Here is a 17,413-nt window from a genome sequence, read left to right as displayed (position 1 = left end):
TCCACTGCCCAACAGTATTGCTCTATGTTGCACCAAGTGCCTGCTGAGCGCTAGCTCAGACGTCTCTACAGAAAAACTTCCCTGAGGTAACCTACAGCTGTTCAGCTAGCACGTACGTGGGACCGAACTGGCAAGCAAAGTGGTCACTCAAACTTTCACCGTTACTTTTTGCAGAGACCATGCTCATTAACTAGATGAACAGCTTCACTGATCAGATGAATAGTTACGACTCTGCGTGTCTCTCCCCTGTGCTGTACTTCTCTGTGCAATCTGAAATAAAAATGTAAATCTAAAATTGATCCAGCTTCCTAGTCCCATATATTATGAATTCTCTTTATTTTTGCCACCTGTCATATTTTGCCAGAAATAACAAGAGCTAAAGTGGGAAAAACACGTAATAAAGCAGACACCGAGCCAACATTTAATAATGGTACCTGAAAGCAGGACTAAAGCAATACCCACAACACTGCACCATTTGGCATCGTCCATCAGTTCTTTGCAGGATGACAGACTGTGAAAGGATGCTGAGCACAGTTAGGGAGAAAATGAGAACAAGGCAGAGCTTTGACAGTTCACCTCTGACTAAGAGAGCATTTGAAATCTGAAATGGTTGAAATTTTTTTTCCTTAAAGGAACATTGTAAATGATACTAATTGACCTTTTTGAACACTCCAGATGAGGGGGGGGAAGCACACAGAGGGCACAGGTTTTCTTCTGCACTCTGCTTGTGGGATACATCCTACTCATTTTAATGAAAACCCAACTTTCTAACCAGAACTTGGGGGAAGTCTGCAGATGTTCAGTAGCCTAAAGCAGTTGGGTAATAAATGATTTTTTTTCTTAGTAAAGAACTGACCTTGAATCGTGAAATGAGTCATTCTTCTCTTACAGCAACGGTCTTCTCCTGTCCAAAGTGAAAGAGAGCAACAAGCACACACGCACGTGTGCTTCTGCGACTGAGCCAGCAAGAAAGGGAAGAGTGCTTAAGTTCATGCACATTTTTATTGAGTAGTAATATAAAATGCTTCTTTCATTGTTACAAGTGCATGCTTTGATTGCCAACATTTCGAAGTCAAATTACAAAGGCAAGGCTGTAGGCTGTAGTGAATTACTTGGGCACTTATACAATTGTTAAAAAATATCAATGGACTGTTTTGTTTTGTTTTGTTTCTTTTTCTTTTTTAGAATGAACCAGTTGAAACCCGTAACTGATATACAAAGGGAAAAAAGTGAAAAAATTACACATTTGGTGGCACGTGACAGAACAGAACAAAATGACTAAACCATTATGACATTAACAGTTATCATGCATTTAGAATTTCACATGTAACTACAAACTTATTTAAATTTCACAAGGTTTGCTAAACATGCTACCCATCTATATGTGCACTGACAAGCTTATGTTAAAAACTTTAAGAATACTCTCCCCTTAGATTTTTCAAAGCTTTTTTTTGATTACAAAATTTCAAAGGCATTAAGCATTTTTTTTTTAGAGAATATAAAGTACGCCAGTATACATACATTTCCAGTATAAGTCAGACCACTAAGCGCATTACAGTCCCATACAGGCCTATACAGCCATTTTTTCTTAAAAAACATGCATAGGCAGATTTTTACAGAATATAGATGCTTTTCACTGCACTTAATATGGTGTCTTGTTCACTATACTTAAAAATGCACCACTCATAAATATTTAAATTCAGCAAGCCACAACCAAGACTTGATTTACCAAAAAAACCCAGAAAACCCCCCAAACCAAACCCCCCTAAATATAAACAGCAAAAAAAGATAAATGTTATCATTATTCCAGTTTTTTTTTTAAACAAAGAAAAGGATAATTGCTGCCAAATTAGTAAGATAAGTGTTATATTTAAAGAAGGGCATTGAAGCACACTAAAGAAACCTGAGGTAAGCATAATCTGTACAAAATTAAACTGTCTCTCTCTCTCTCTCTCTCACTCTCTCTCTTTCTCTCTCTTTTTTTTTGGCATTTTAAACAAATTTCCAACATTCTTTTTTTTTCTTTTTTTTCCTCTATATTTTTAAAGACTGCCTAATTTATTTCATAGCCATTGTCTGACAAGAGTAGCAAAACATTATCAATAAATAGTCCTTATTTAGTTTGTACATTTTGTTAAAAATGTTTTGATGTTGTCCATGTTTAGTGCTGCAACTGTAAACGTACAATAGTTAGTAAGAAATTAAACAAAGTTTTCATGTCCAGTAACATAATAAAAGGCCTTTCAGTAACATATCTAGACGTTCCCAATGCAGTAGGAAAACATGTTCATTCCCCTAACTTTGCAATATATACCAGCATGAGCTTTCATTTTTCTACAAGCATTTTAAAGGCATATCCAAAGGAGGTGTCTCTCCCCCACCCCCCCTCCCACCAAATTAAAGTTGACGATCTCTTCGTAGATGATTTTTGTAAACTGAATCCAACACCTGGCCCCCAGAGCAAGTAAGCTATTATCAGAGGCAAGAACATCCCACTGCTGATGTGCAGCAACCCCATCGTGCCCTGCAGCTCAACCCCCCTCCCAGACAGTGGTCACTGAATATTGCTGCTATTACTGCCGTTGCTGTCCGTGCCATTAGTCTCTGTGGAGATTGCCTTGTTGATGGAGTTAAGGTTGGCATCGGATGGCACGTCTCTGCGTGGAGGCATTCGCTCATTAATTCGATCTAAGCCTTTGGCCTCTTCGAAGCTAGTGATCTTATGCTGGGGTGAAAATCCTTTGATAGCTAAATAAAGGATTATTAAAAAGTAAAATTAGCAAGGTAAAACTCTTGGCGGCTTTTCCCCCAACTTAGCAATGAGTGCGAAAGTCCTTCTTTGTGAAGGCGGCAATGAGAAGATCTGACAACATGACCGACTCCTTACCGTACTCAGAAAGACCTGGGGGTTAACTAACCACCACCGTCTCTTGCAACACAACTATTTTTTTCAACAAGATCGAATTCCGGTATTTTGCTGTCCACTGGGGTTCAGCTTCAAACGCTGAGAAGCTGACATGAAACTACAGTTTGCAATTAGGAACCATGCTTAGGGCAGAGCCGTGAGCCGGTGAGTTAGCATTTGTCGTCATCACTTACAGCCTTAAAGACATCGTGCCTCGCCGGAACATCCTTAATCAGGCAAAACTCCCATTTGACTCTCAAAGACCGGGGTAAAAAGCGCTGCCCAGTTACAGGTGGCGATGACTTGGTGAGGCCAGTTTGCGGGATATACATTAAAGCTATGGGAGATCTGGGGCGACCCTACAACAGGTTGTCTTATGTTCTCAACACAGGCGAGCTGCTTGTTGATCACTCGGGGCAGTTAGCCTCCCCAACACATCCCTGGACTTCTAGAAAGCAGCTTGAGTCAAACAGCAGTAACGCCGTGCAACGCAGACCAGGGATATCGTAACCTTTGCGCATTTGTACAATTTAACTTTGGAAACGCACTGACAAAGGACCAAAGTTCCAACTGAACCTGAGGACTTTTGATCTGGCCTTCAGCAGCAACATTGATGAGGCCACACCAACCTCAGAAGGCAGGCACAGGCTGGGGAATGTATTTGTAGAGTGTGATTTTTATTTGATTTGATTTTTTTTTCTCTCTTTAATTGAAGAGTTGAAGATCTTTAGATTTAAAGCAAAAGAGAAAAAAGCACTGTAGGCAAACAGCAGGTCACAACTCTGTAGATAATTTGTCATAGCCTTCTGTGTGTTTTTCTCTTATCTGCACCAAATCAATGCACTGCACTTCCAGAACTGGCACTTTTGCTATGTCTCTATCTTAACATGCCATAGAGCAGAAATGGCGTGTTAGTACCAGGAAGCTGCAAACTCCCTGAAGAGAAAATGGTAAGGGAGTTTCAAAGATCAAATTCGATATTTCTTCCCTCCCTTTATGTTCTCTTTACCCTGAAGTACTCCTGCTCTCCTTCCAATATGCAGTCCCAATTCTGGACAAGCTGGTAACTTCTGTTAAAAAAAAACAGCGAACAAACCCCAAACCCCAGAACATCCCTGGTACCAATCTACCAGTCCTTGCATTTTGGGGGGAGTGAGAAAAGCGTTTTCATGCTGATAGTTTTGCCAACCATTCCTGTGAAAATGGATAGATCCTGTTTGCCTCAGGATTTAGTTCCTTAGCCAGTTTCACAAATGTTATATTGGAACTTTGTGAAGTGCATGGGTTTTAACATGTATTATACTTCAACTCAGAAAAACAACAACAACATAATGGTGATTAGTCAAGTGAGCAGAGATGGAGCAGTGAAAACAGAACAGGCCCTACAGTGAGTTTTTTCATGGATTTTTTTTGCTTGTTTTTTTTTTTGTTTTTTTTTTTTTTTTACTTTATCTTCTACCACAAAAATGAAGATGTCTAACAAGCACCCAGGCCAATCCCTTAAAGCAATAGTTTAATGGATGGCCGTGTTGAAGCTGAAACACTTGCTGTGTCCTGGAGCTTGCCGGTAGCACAGCCCAGTTGGTGTTATCGGGCCCTGAATCAAACTGCAGATGGACAATTGGTAAAGGGCAAAACATTTTCTCCATCGTTAGCTTCGTCTACGTAGACTAGTCATTACGACTACGGTTAGTGTCTAACTAGCAAGGATGGCAAATCAAGAATTAACTTGAAGGGTGCATATTGCTGGAATGGGGCATGTTCAATCGAATGTATTTCAAGCAGACAGGTTATCGTCTGTAATAATGAGGAAGGTGCTCTGCTGTAGTTGCTGGTCAGACAACAAGTATTAGCAGTTTACATTGAGAGTATACTAAAACACAACACATAGTCACAGAAAATCACAGAAAACAGCCAAACTGTCAACGAGAATGCACACTGCAGATTAGAGATTGCTGATAGGAATAGATAATTCCAACATAAATAGCAGCTTACTCACTGCTATTTAGAAAGCAGTTGTATTTTCTCTTACTTGTTTGTTCTGTAATTTTATTCACTGCTTTACAAAAATCAAAAACAAATTCAACTGGCCAAAAGGGCACATCTTACCAACAGACAGCAATCATCAGATTATTTTATTTTTTTTAATTAACTAAAAAAAAAATACCCACAGAAAATTTGAGAGGGGCAAGAACAAAATACAACTGAATAATTTTGTTTTAAAGGGGAATTCTGACAATTCTTCTTCCAAAACTTTATAATGCTGAATATTGCGCATCTACATTGCAATATGTGATTACTTAGGTTTTAAATGTAGCGTTAAAAATTGCTTAAGGGTTAAATTAGAGGTCTGTCAATAAAGCACCATAGTTTTCAATACTAAACATTCAGAAATCTTCCGAGGCAGCCAGTCACTTTATATTTGTAGCTAAAATGGTGCTGGTGTTAATGGTTGCTCTAATGTAAATATCCAGTGTGTAAACTGCCACTACCAGAGGAAGCAGACATCTTGCAGACAAATGTCTCATGTTGTTTTACTTCTAAAGAGAAACAGAAACATGCTGAACTGTAACAAAAGACCAATAAAATTTTTTTTACTAGTGACCTAAAAGAAAGGAAACAAACCGAAGCAAAAAAAAGAAAAAGGAAAAACAAAACAAAACCAACCCAAAACAAAAAGAGAGAATATTTCTAAAAAGCTGTGTGTTTTCCTCCACCAGAGATTGCCGAGGATGGTTTGAGGTGGAGACAAGACCCAGCCTCCAGCTCACAGCTTTTGAGCTATGTGTCACAGAGCATTTACGAGCTGCTGCCGAGTTATGTCCCGTGAAATCCAAGTCCCCTGATCTCCTCCTGTGGCATTACTCAGTGCTTAGTTCAACATACAGCAATTCCAACGTGACTGTAACTTTCAGAACAAAAAACCCCGCAACAACAGCAACAGAAAAAAACCCAAAAAACGTTTTCCCCTTTAAAGCAATTACATTTTGGTTAATACCGAGCCACAATTGTTAGCCCAACACCCACACAATCTGTACAAGCTACAGCAAAATGAATACACCCAGCAGAGCCCTTATCTGTTGTGGCACCAACAGAAAGGGGACTGGCCAATTTACCTTCATCAGCCTCAATAGCCTCAACAGTAGCTGAAGAGAAGAAAGGGGTAGCAAAACGAATGAGAAAAATGAGCAGAGGATTTTAACTCCAAGAACAAGTCAGTGAATAGCAAAGGAGCTACAACACTAATGTTACTGTAAGTGCTGGATTTTGGCAAAACAGACATACAGAGAAATGCTTACACAAAAACAATAATTTGCAGATTGAATTAAGCTATAGCTTGTTTTGAAGCAGAAGTTTCACAAACTAAAAGTTTTTAAAGACACATTAGAGTAGTTTTCTTTTGACTCAAAAGAACTACAAAATGAAAATGTCTTCCATATTGCACATCTGACCTGAAAAGGTCATTATATAATTCTCCCAGCTTTGAATAAGAGCAGTTTGATTTGCCCTGTCAAAAGAGACCGAAAAATGGCATAAAGCCATCACACAAAATTCGTACCACTTATGATGTCAGCTTGAAATGTATTAGCTGCCAGTACAAGGCAAAAGAGCCACATATACAACTTCTCAGAATGGTTTTTTTCTCTCTTCTGACTAAAAGAAACTTCCCCACAGCATGGGACAGTTTGCTCAGACAGCTTTGCCTTTGCTTGCAATCTTGCCCAGTCTGCTCCACCTGTAAGTGTCCTTCTTGTCAACCCCATCTCCGAAAACAGCATCCTTCTAGTATTTTATTTAAATCAATGGACATAGATACAAGACTGAAAGCTGTTGGACCTCCAAAATTGCAAAGCCTGGTCAGAGAGAGAAAAGTTTGTAACCGGGAGGTTGCTGCAGTGTTATAAATACCATGTTACCACTGTTTTGAAACCGTTCATTGTTCTTAAAGACAGAATTTTATTTGAATTCTACCCATCAGCTTTGGCATGAATTTGTTTTTACAGTCAGAGATTTAGAAGCTGGTGCAAATCAGCAAATGCAATTCAATATACCAATGGTACAGCTCAAATATTTTAAAAGAATTTTGATTCTCAAGAACTTCTCTGGTTTAGAGAATAGCTCAAGAAGCCAAGTTTTTAGGAATTCCTCTCTTCTTTTTTGTCTTACTTTCCCCTACATAAAAGCTTTTTTTCATCCTCCATAAAACTCAAACAATTTTTTTTAATTAGGATGTTAAATATGGATTGAGATCAATATTAAAATATGTATGCTATTATCTTGCTGCATGGGGAAGTGAGAGGAGCTAACCTGCATGCACCAAGATAAGCCTATGCCTCTCAAGCTACAGAGCAAGAGAGATGGCAAAAATCAAGGAACAAAACCAATGCAAACTTAAAAGAAAAGGAAACACAATAAGTAGGATGAGAAATTAAAATGAATAACCAGATCCAAACCAGCACTGACACATTAGAAAAAAAATGAAGACTAAAATGTATACTTCCACAACAGAACATACCACTCATATTTTCTGTTAATACGTATGGTAATATGAATGTGTGCTTAACAGAAACTATGTAAACTTCAGATTATTTGGTGAATGGGGTACTACGTGTTAACTAATGCAGAAGCTTGTGTATAGTAATGTTTTACTAAGCCAGAATACTGCAGTATGAGGAGATTTTCCTTTCAGCCATTGTAACAAGAACTTTAGGCAATTTTCTCAAATTCATTTCAATTCCTAATATTTTGCCAGGGCAACAATAGCAGTTTTCTTGGACCAATTCTTCTGACAAATGTAAAGCAACTATATGGAGAAAAGCCTAGGTAAAGACCACAACCCCATTAAGAAAGGCATCCTGTGGAATCATATTGCAGCATTTTCAAAGCAGAACGTTACTATGTCTGTAACACACAAGTCATCAAAAAGAAAAAAGGGAAGGGGAAAAAAGGGGAAAAGAAGGTTTACCACCATATACCTGAATCTTCTAGGTAAAAGAGACAGTAAAGGGAAAAATACAGAGAAAGAATGCTCCAGGAAGGAAACAGGAAAACAAGAGGCTGAGACTGTGTTAAGGTTATAAAGCATTTCTATTTTTTACATCTACTGCCAACAGAACCTCAATAAGCAAGAGACATTCTTGTGTGCCTGCAATATACTCTACAGCAATACACACAGAAAAAAAGGAGAGCTTACAGTAGTAAATTAAATACTTTGCAGCTCCTTATTCCAAAAGGAATATTTCATCAAAGGCAGCCCTACTATAGACTTACAGATTTCCTGTAACTAGAAGCACTTGGTATAAAACTGAACTGACAATCTGTATTATGTTTGTGTACAAGGCAAATGCGGTGTTTGTAAAAGCCTCCCTTCACTTGGGCTTAAATCAGAGTGAAATTGTTATCATGCTGTCACCTAGAATTGCTAGGAGAGAAAATCTAATTCTAGAGCTATTTTCCATTGGTGATTCTCTATGAAGAAGAACAAATCAGATAAAATAAGAATTTGAGTGTCATTATCCAAGCTGAACATTCAGTACTCTGTGTATCAAAGGCTGCTCTCAAAAAACCCCCCAAAGATGCTGTAAACTGTGGAAAGAGCGCACTTTACATGCAATGCTGACCTACCATTCTGAACAGTTGATTTTCTGGGACTTTTTTCCCCCCTCTTTCTTTGTAAATCAGTGGTACGCAATAAGTCTTGAGAAGTGGCCTTACATGAACTGCTCACAAATGCTCCAGTACAACAAACCGCCTGATTTATTCTGTCCTTTATTTTTTTCCGAGAAGACTGCGGTTATTTTTCTTGGGTTCTGCAGTTGAAAACCAATTGGTTTTTTTACACATAATGACACACACAGGCAAACATGCTTACCGCTTTGCAGTGTTTGTTTTCCTCCAGAGAGCACACCACTGGGCAGCATTCCTGTTGGAGTCAAACCTTTCAGCGTCAGCACACTTTCACTCTCTTCTCTGCAGAAGGAAAAAACCCCCAAAAGTAAATAAATGTCTTTTTTTTTTTTTTAAACACAGAACACATTTTAGACACCTTAAGCTACACCTGCCCTGCAATGATTTGGTTATCTCCAATCTCCTTACCAAGATAGACTGAATCTGGTAATAACACCCGCACCAGTACAGTTCCCCGCACTGCTATGTAAGTGGTTCACCTTTGCACCACGCCATACACAGACTCCCGCTATAGTTAACACTATAACCTGCATCTATGAAACAAAGTATGACATACATTTGAATATATATACATAAAACCACAAACTTGATGGGAGGAGGACCAAAGGAGCAGTTATTGCCAACAACACATTTAAATGTCTTGCACCATGTGGTCCAAAATCAACTTAAATTGTTCTTTTGCTTTTGTCTACACTAGCAGTCAGGTGCATTATTTATTAATGATCACCATCCACTTAAAAAAAGGCAGCTCATTAAAATTAATAAGCACTTCCACCCTTACTAGGACTGTTCTTAATAGTTTTGTATACTAAAAATGGTACTGAATTCAAGAAAAATGTTTTTGAAAACCTAAATATGTTTTGTCAGTCTTTAAATACACACAGTTTTTAATATATGGCAACAGGAATACAACGGCTCTATCCAGACAAGCTGTTAAATACAGCTTTCTACGAGCACTGTAATGCTGTCTGTGATGACATACTTTCTCAGCAGCAAAATTGACCCCAATTCTTTAAGGGAAACCTATTTTGAAGTGCTTTACTTTGAAATATATAATGACAGTAAGCTGGAGGAAGCAAACACAAAGACAGAATTTAGTTCCATGTTCACTTGAGGATAATGTGGTTTTGTCTATCAAAACTGTCTCTCAACAATTCTACTACTTAAAATTTTCTTTAGACCTATGTGCCCTGAATTACTCATGTATTTCAAACAACTCTTGTGTACCTACTACATATACTCTTCAAGTTCTATTTTTAGTTTGAAAATGATTCTCCTTGTACACGCTTTTCTTTGTGTAATAGTCAAAATCGTGACTGTTTTCCTTGCAAGTTTCCTAAGCAATCAGAACTAATGCAACAGCCAAATATTTCCAGAATTAACACAGTATTTTCAACATCGAGTTATACACCAAATTTTTTGCTTTCTCTTGATTATTTGCCCCTGCAAGCAGATGCATAATCTGCATTTTCAATTCAGTCTGTTTAATGTCTCTTTTTTTTAAAATTAGACCGCTATGGCACTTTTAGCTTCACCTTCATAAGATAAGTTTATTCACTGTATTTTTATTATCTTCAAACTGCATATTCCCAAGAAACCTCTGTATCGCAAATTGTGAGATTTTTTTAGCCTTCAGTGTTCCTTATTTTCTAGTGGATGTCCTTTAATTCCATTTAAAAAAAAAAGGAAAATAAACTGACATTTTTATATATATATATATATATATATAAAAATAAACTGGTAAATAATATTTTATTTACCTCCCTCTTATCTAAATATATCCAAAGAAAAGTCAGACTTGAGAAAAAAAGTCACAGAGAGGCAATGACAGGGAATCGTGAGCTCTTCCACCGAGCTTAAGCCAATCTTTCTATGATGGCTATTCTCAGCAAAGCTCATTTATAACCTTTGAAACTCAATACAACATTATTTTGATATCTAATTTTGAGACAAAAGTGGCTGAAATGATCTCAGTTTTACATTCAGGTTACATCCTCGAGGAAGCTGGCAACTCTGGCTCAGAGAAGAGATGTTCGACTGAGTCCTTTGAAGATGGTCACATCAGATGCTGATTGTTCAGAAACGCTTTTCAAGAATTAGTGAAAAAAATGTCATAAACCTGCAATGACTCAAACAGGAACTTCAAAGGTTTCTGAAATAGGCTGGTTTAGATGATGGTGTCACTGCAGTCTTTACAGGGTTATACCGAGTTATCAGACACTTGTGTGTCAAATGGGGATTGTGCTGGCAAGACAGAAAAAATAACCCAGGCTGTTCTATAGGAACAGTATTTGCAAGATTAACCTCGTGTAATCTTTGCTGTCTAGAAGCCTGGCACCTAGCTGAGGAGAATCAATCTTTCCCAGCTAAAGAGAAGGGGGGCAATGGTGGCTGGGATGAAATGTCACTCATCCCCCGGAAGACTGGTCAGCAAAACTGCCCATTGGAGGTACCTGTTTATTTGCTGACTATGCCTCTGACGACAGTAAGGATGTATTTGCTGGTTAAAGCTAACGGAGAACAAATATACTCTTCATCTTCAGTCCTTCCTGCAATGTTTCAAGGTCCATCAGTAACCAAGAACTGTAAAAGGCTCAGCAGCTTCAGTGAGTGAACCACTGGCTTCTCTTCTACCACATACAGTTAATTCTGGTCTTCTGGAGTTGTTGGGATGCATGGGGTAGGCATAAAAAAATGTCTCATGAACAACTCTGAGATGAATTTGACTTCTTTTCAGGGAAAGATCAAGTATGATTTCCATCAGTGCCTTAAAATGTTGATTTTCATGGAATAAGTTAAGAGGGCTTAAAGTTTCAAATGGTGCTAAAACCCTAAGCTATGAGGCTTATGCATATCACTTTAGACAGGGCATGTGCAAGAATTATCCTGTACCCTTCTTCCATCCCTGAAACCATAGAAAGCTTCTGCCCCATAGTTCCCTTTGAAAAAGTCTTTCACATATAGGCAATGTCAATTACCTGCAAGTTAACAAAACTCAAACATATCAGCTGAGCATCCAATTTCAGGCCCTTCTGCATATTGAAGTTCACATTTCTGTTGAATTAATCCTGTATTTCAAAAGGTGCTCCACAACAAAATACAGCAGATCCAGAAGCTGCAGTTCAAGGTTATAGGAGAAAGCCAGGTTTCCCAAACTTTGTTTGCTCAACTATCATCAGAGAAAAATAATCATGCTGTTTTATGAAGGTGGTAGCAATGTCGGCTCCCGGCTCTCTGCCAGACTTGGTACAGAGGAGCAGGTGGAAACATTTGATTGCTCCTCTGTCTTGTTTAGGGAAAAGGCATGATGCCAACTTTTTTTTTTTTTTTTTGGATAGGTACCACTTTGAAGTAGCTTGTGCATCACTAGTAACTCACATATAACACTTTGGGAACCCCAGGTACAAAGTCCTCCATCTCAGTATGCTATTTAAAGCTATGCTGCTGCAATATGCAACGTGTGGGCGAACTGCTGTGTCCATGTGAAGCCCCAGTGACAACCTGCCCACTGCTTGCATGCTCCAGAAGAGTCTCAAATCAAGCAAGTTTGAGAGTTTCATCTGAAATTAAGAGTATATTCTTCAAGGAACTATTTTTATTTTCTCTTTTTATATCAATCATACAATCATACCAATACATTTTTTAAAAATTCCTTGATTTTGCCCTAACCGTTTTACAGCCATAAACTGACTACAGCAGAGCAACATACAATTTCCTGAGAAAAAAATCCCTCTGCTGAAAGGGGGGAGAACTGTATTTTCTATATTTAGACCACAGCACAGTACAGCATGTTTTCTCTTCTGCTCAGAGACATCAAATGGAGAGTTCTAAACACTGGGTAGCAATTAGTTACTCATGTTCATGTGTTTGGAGGAGTGCAGCCCAAGGTAACGAGTTGCTGTTGTCTGCACAATGATTTCCTGGACTTTTAGTTAAATGACCCTAATGCTATCATCTTTAATCATCTTTACTCATGTCTGTAGCAACTACGGGTGATAAAGTGGGACACTTGGCTTCCTTTTTAATGAGACATGATGTGGAACGTGCCCTTTCTCCACATTTAACTCTTGCCTTGCAGTGGCTAAGACTTAATTAGTCCACCTGGTGAGCAAAAGTCTTTTAAAAAAAGGGTAATTGCAATTTTCTTTGCTGATGTCTTTCGTTTGTTCGTCTGGTTTATGTTCAGCAAAAGCCCTGAGGAAGATTATTCAGAGCCATAATAAATAGCAGTATTGTATAAATAAAACAATTTTTAAAAGGTTCCAGTAAAACTCAGTTGGGTGGTATACTAAAATATCAAATTTGCTGTTTGATTAACAGTAGAGTGCTCTAAGTAATCATTCAAAGATGTCCTTTAACATCAAAAAAGAATCTGAAACAGCACAAAACCTTACCTTAACACTGAGAAAACTCTAGCCATTTTTCCTATTGCTCTTATCTTGTTCCTTATAACCTCCTTTCGAGCAGCAGCTGTTGCTCCTATGGAAAACACATTAAAAACCGTTATAGGGATTTGTAAATGATACATCACTATTCTGAACTCTAAATACAAGAAACATCATATTAATGCCATGGTTTGCCAAACTAAGTCACATTTGTAGTCAAAACCAAAAATACTATTTTTTTTGTTATTTATAGCCCAAGACTGATCACTTTTGAACAATCTAGTTATTAGTACCTTTAGACATGTGATCTTTTTCCTGCTACACATTAAAGCTGCATGTTTTTTCATCAATGCAACCTAATTTTCTATTTCAAAAACATTTTCAGAGACCATACTCTTTTGAAAATGAGTTTCTTAGAAAATAGTCAAAATGCCAAAAAGATATTCAACATGAACAGTACCCAAACCATAAAAAAAAAGAGTTCAAAGAAAAGTTAAATAACAATGGAGTTAAAATCTATTTCATAGTCTTACCATTTGAAGTGAAAACCAATCATGTTTCTCTTAATTTTCTAAAAAAAGTGAGTGGGTTAAGCATAAGGCCAAGAGGGTCCAGTTAGGGTTTTCCCATCCCTAGTTAAAAAGTATTTAAATGGTTATAAAACCTAAAGGCAGAGTCCTGGAAACCAGCATGAAAAGGCAGGGATTGCATCAGCTGGCAGTGGTTAAGAGAGTTCCACAGAGCAACTTGCTTCTCATCACTGCTCAAAATTACATTTACTTTGAAATTTGTGAACTCACACAATAATCTGCCTTAAAATAAACATATGCTGGAACAGAGACTACAGGTCAGCTAAGTTTGCATGTGTACTTGTTACTTGGCTATCATCAAAACCTAGAATAATGTCTGTGCATCCAAGAGAGAACCACCTGAATGGGAAAAGCAAATAGTACTAAGTTACCAGAACAAGGAATTTCTTTTAATAAGGACCTCCTGTGTCCCCAAGAAAATGCCATGTTATACTAAGTAAAGCAGTTTAATTGAATTATCACACTCATAACCACACACATCATGAAGATTTCTCCCAAAGGTTTCTGAATGATAGGTAACCTTGGCTCGTATGGATGCTGCCTGACAACTCCTGCCTCCAAGGTTCAGGAGGGCAACCTGAAAACCACTACGCATCACGATAACACTTACTCCTTTGCTGCTCCAGAAGTCAAGGACAAAAATGAAAATTTCTGTTTTCAATTCCTAGCAAATTGATCCATTTTATAAAGTGGAGTCTATCGCGGAAGCTAAAACAGCAGAAAGGGCTGAAAATGAGGGAGGCGGTTACGGCAGCAGAGAGGACAGCCCCAGGGAGCCCAGGCAGCGGCAGAGACAGCCGCCAGAGCGCACCGGGCAGGGGAGCGAGGCACTGCCCGACGTGGGTGATGGGTGCAAGAGTGGGTGTACGTACTGGGATGTGTTCGTACGTCTGCTGAGGAGTGTAAAGTAGACGTCTTACAATCATGCATGCTGCTTTTGCACGCACCCGTCTTTTGGGGCAGCTATTAAACGCACTACTTCCAGGCATTTCTAACTGTCCACTTAGGCTGTCTTGAAATTATGAGCCTGTATCTTGAAGTTCAAACTGAAAGAAACTATGCTCAGAATGATGGCTTTCAAATCTCCCACATATGAAGATAAGGTATAAAAAAATACAAAGATATAAATAGGCATAAGTGTCTAATTCTAGACAACAAAGAGTGGGAGAAACAGCTGTAATTCAGCTGTAACTGAATTAAATATATTTGTAACAGCTTAATGGAAAATTGAAATTAAACAGCAATGATTCAGTTGGGTTCTTCAGGAAATAGAGGGGGTACGTTCCTGCCTCAGTTACTACAATCTCACTGAATTGTACTCTCAAGATACACAAGACACGGTTTTCATCCTTTTTTACTCTGAAAGCACTTAAACACAACTTGCCTTTTTTTTTTCCCCCAAGTGTAACTATCCCTACTTGTTTATTACAAATGCACACTGTTCTAGTTGATCTTAGAAGTATATTCAACTTTTTTCAGTCACTGTTTAACTTCCAGAAAAGTTGAGCACTGAAAACTGGAATTATAATTTATGACCGAAGTGAAATACAATGCCCTACACTTAAATATAAAATGAGAATGGAAAAAAATACTTAATCATAAAACACAGCAGGCTCAAAGGCAGTATTTTGTTTCTCATCAATACACATAAAAGGTTACTAAAAATACACTTAAAAGATTTCCTAATTTGTAACAGATCTGTGAAAATGACTTAAAATATTCTCTGCTTACTAAATATTACTAATGAATTTACTTATCCTATTTGGTTTTTTAAAACATTATTTCCTAAATAATGCACCTGATATTCGCAATGTTTTGTTGCCCTGTTAGTTTTGACTGAATACTACTAACGTGATATAGTATTTAGATTCCCTAACTAGTTATATATAAAGCTTAGACTCACATTTCAAGTGTGACTACTCCAGTTTAGTATTCTGAAATTCACCACTACTGCAAATCCTTATGAATTACTTCAGATACACTTAAGCATGCACTTATGTGAAAGCAAATGGGTCATAACCTTAGAACTGGCTATGAGTAAAAGGGTTAATTTTAGCCTTTGCAAACATTGCCTGATATCCTCTTAAGTTTTTACTTTTCTTTCAATATCTAAACAAACCCTATTTGCATGAAGGAACTTAAAAAAAAAAATCATGAACACAGCCAAGTTTAAAATCAGAGTGGAAAAATTATTTGGCAGGTAGAATAAAAGCTTTGAATCTTAATTCAGTAATTTAACAAGTTCTATTGGATTTCGGATTTGTAGCATCCAAACACAGATCTTGCAAGTCAGCGAAATGTAATTTAGGCCTTCAGATTAAGAAACAGATCAATGAAAAAAACCCCTATAAAGTCTGAAAATATTCTGATATGTAGGATTGAACAGAGAGAAAACAATATTGAGTAAAAAAGCCAACCCCAAATGTCTCACTGGTATCCTAATATATTATATATTATCTAATTAAGCACTAGGCAAATTAATTAAACTTAAGCCTTCCAACTTATTGAATACCTTTCTTCTGGGCATAAATGGGATCTTCTTATGAATTCCAAAGGGGGGGAAAGAAAAAGATCAGTGATGTTTGTAGAATGAAAATAAAAAATAATATAGAACATTTGACAACATCAATGGAAATGCAATGTTTAAGTAAAGTCTGAAAAACAGAAAAGAAACAAATTAGGCAGGAAACATCCAAAAGGAAAGAAACAGATAGAGAACGATGGAGAAAAAGAAAAAAAACCTTTTCAGCTTAAAGCCTCGTTAGTAGGTTTTGCAGGAAACCAACGTGCAGGCAGAAGATCAGCAGCAAAGATGAGCCTCGGTGTTACCACCCACCCCTTGAACGTATACTTTCTCCTACATTATTGCAGCTGCTTTGATAAGGCTTAATCACTTCTCAGAATCAGTCCCCCCAGTTTATGTGGGGTGTGCCTGCCTGATGACCCCTCTTTACTTAGTGGTATCAAGCCAAGTCTTCCAATTTACATCTGATATCTGAAAGAATAGCTTACTATCATAGACATGTCTGCTGCTTCTACCAAAATCAGTGCCATCTACCATGCACATGCATTTGTTCAAATGGTCCAGCAGATTACAGTTATCAAATCCAAATACCACCATGGTACAAGTGCAGCACTCGGTGCCCAGGCACAACTGCACCATGACACGTGTTTTGGGGGCACTGGTTATCTAGTGCACGCTGCTAGGTTGGTCCAGAGGCAGAGCACACCAATGTGCCGTACTATGGCTTACATGAAAAATGGTTTGGGCATGGAAATAACCATATCTGGCCAAATAAATGCATGAATAAATAAATAAAAAGATCACATTAAAATGCCCCTCTGCCACCAACTCACAGAGAGTAGGTATACATTGCAGCCCAACCTTGCTGGTTTGGAGGAAGAACAAACATAAACCAGTGGGAAAACCCCTCCATTTCTCTCCTAGTTAAAAATTAACTCATTGAAAAGCTAAGACTTTCTCATCTGCCCAGGCAGTATCATGAACACCCTTACCAAGGCATTGGTAAGTAACTGAGACTATAATGATCGAGGCCTTTGCTTTTGCTCAGCCAGCCCCTGTGTTAGTTGGAGCAGAGCTTGCCCCAAGTGCAGTTTATTGCACTGAAGAGCTGTGGCAAATTTCGTATGCAGCTGTTCACAGCAGAACCAGGTTTTGATCGGCAGGAGGTGCTTGACTTGGTACTTCTCTTTAGGCTCGGACTACAGCACTGTACTGGGGAAGCTGTCTTCCAGCTGAGGAATACATGCTGCAACTAGCACTGTGACAGTGGCTTTTCCATGAGAAGGCTGTGAGCTACAATGTTGAAGGCAATACAAAAATT

The 17,413-nt window shown here is 38.1% G+C and overlaps 1 protein-coding gene across 6 annotated transcripts in view; it reads right to left on the bottom strand.

Moving 5' to 3' along the window:
• Nucleotides 1-983: 983 nt before the first annotated feature.
• PPP3CA (protein phosphatase 3 catalytic subunit alpha) overlaps nt 984-17,413 on the bottom strand; it is a 204,561-nt gene continuing 188,131 nt past the window's right edge. For 2 of the 6 annotated variants that reach the window (XM_069783801.1, XM_069783784.1), the window contains exons 11-15: nt 16,081-16,107; nt 12,988-13,072; nt 8,778-8,875; nt 6,022-6,051; nt 984-2,748 (exon numbers count right to left, since the gene is read on the bottom strand). In XM_069783801.1, coding sequence (XP_069639902.1) covers nt 2,555-2,748; nt 6,022-6,051; nt 8,778-8,875; nt 12,988-13,072; nt 16,081-16,107 — 434 coding nt within the window. In that variant the 3' untranslated portion in view covers nt 984-2,554. The remainder of the gene's footprint in view (nt 2,749-6,021; nt 6,052-8,777; nt 8,876-12,987; nt 13,073-16,080; nt 16,108-17,413) is intronic. The other 4 variants (XM_069783793.1, XM_069783816.1, XM_069783809.1 and 1 more) reach the window with 4 other exon arrangements.

The sequence above is a fragment of the Haliaeetus albicilla genome, chromosome 1 (assembly GCF_947461875.1).
Source record: "Haliaeetus albicilla chromosome 1, bHalAlb1.1, whole genome shotgun sequence".
Taxonomy (NCBI): domain Eukaryota; kingdom Metazoa; phylum Chordata; class Aves; order Accipitriformes; family Accipitridae; genus Haliaeetus; species Haliaeetus albicilla.
This window is presented reverse-complemented; position numbering and strand designations above follow the sequence as displayed.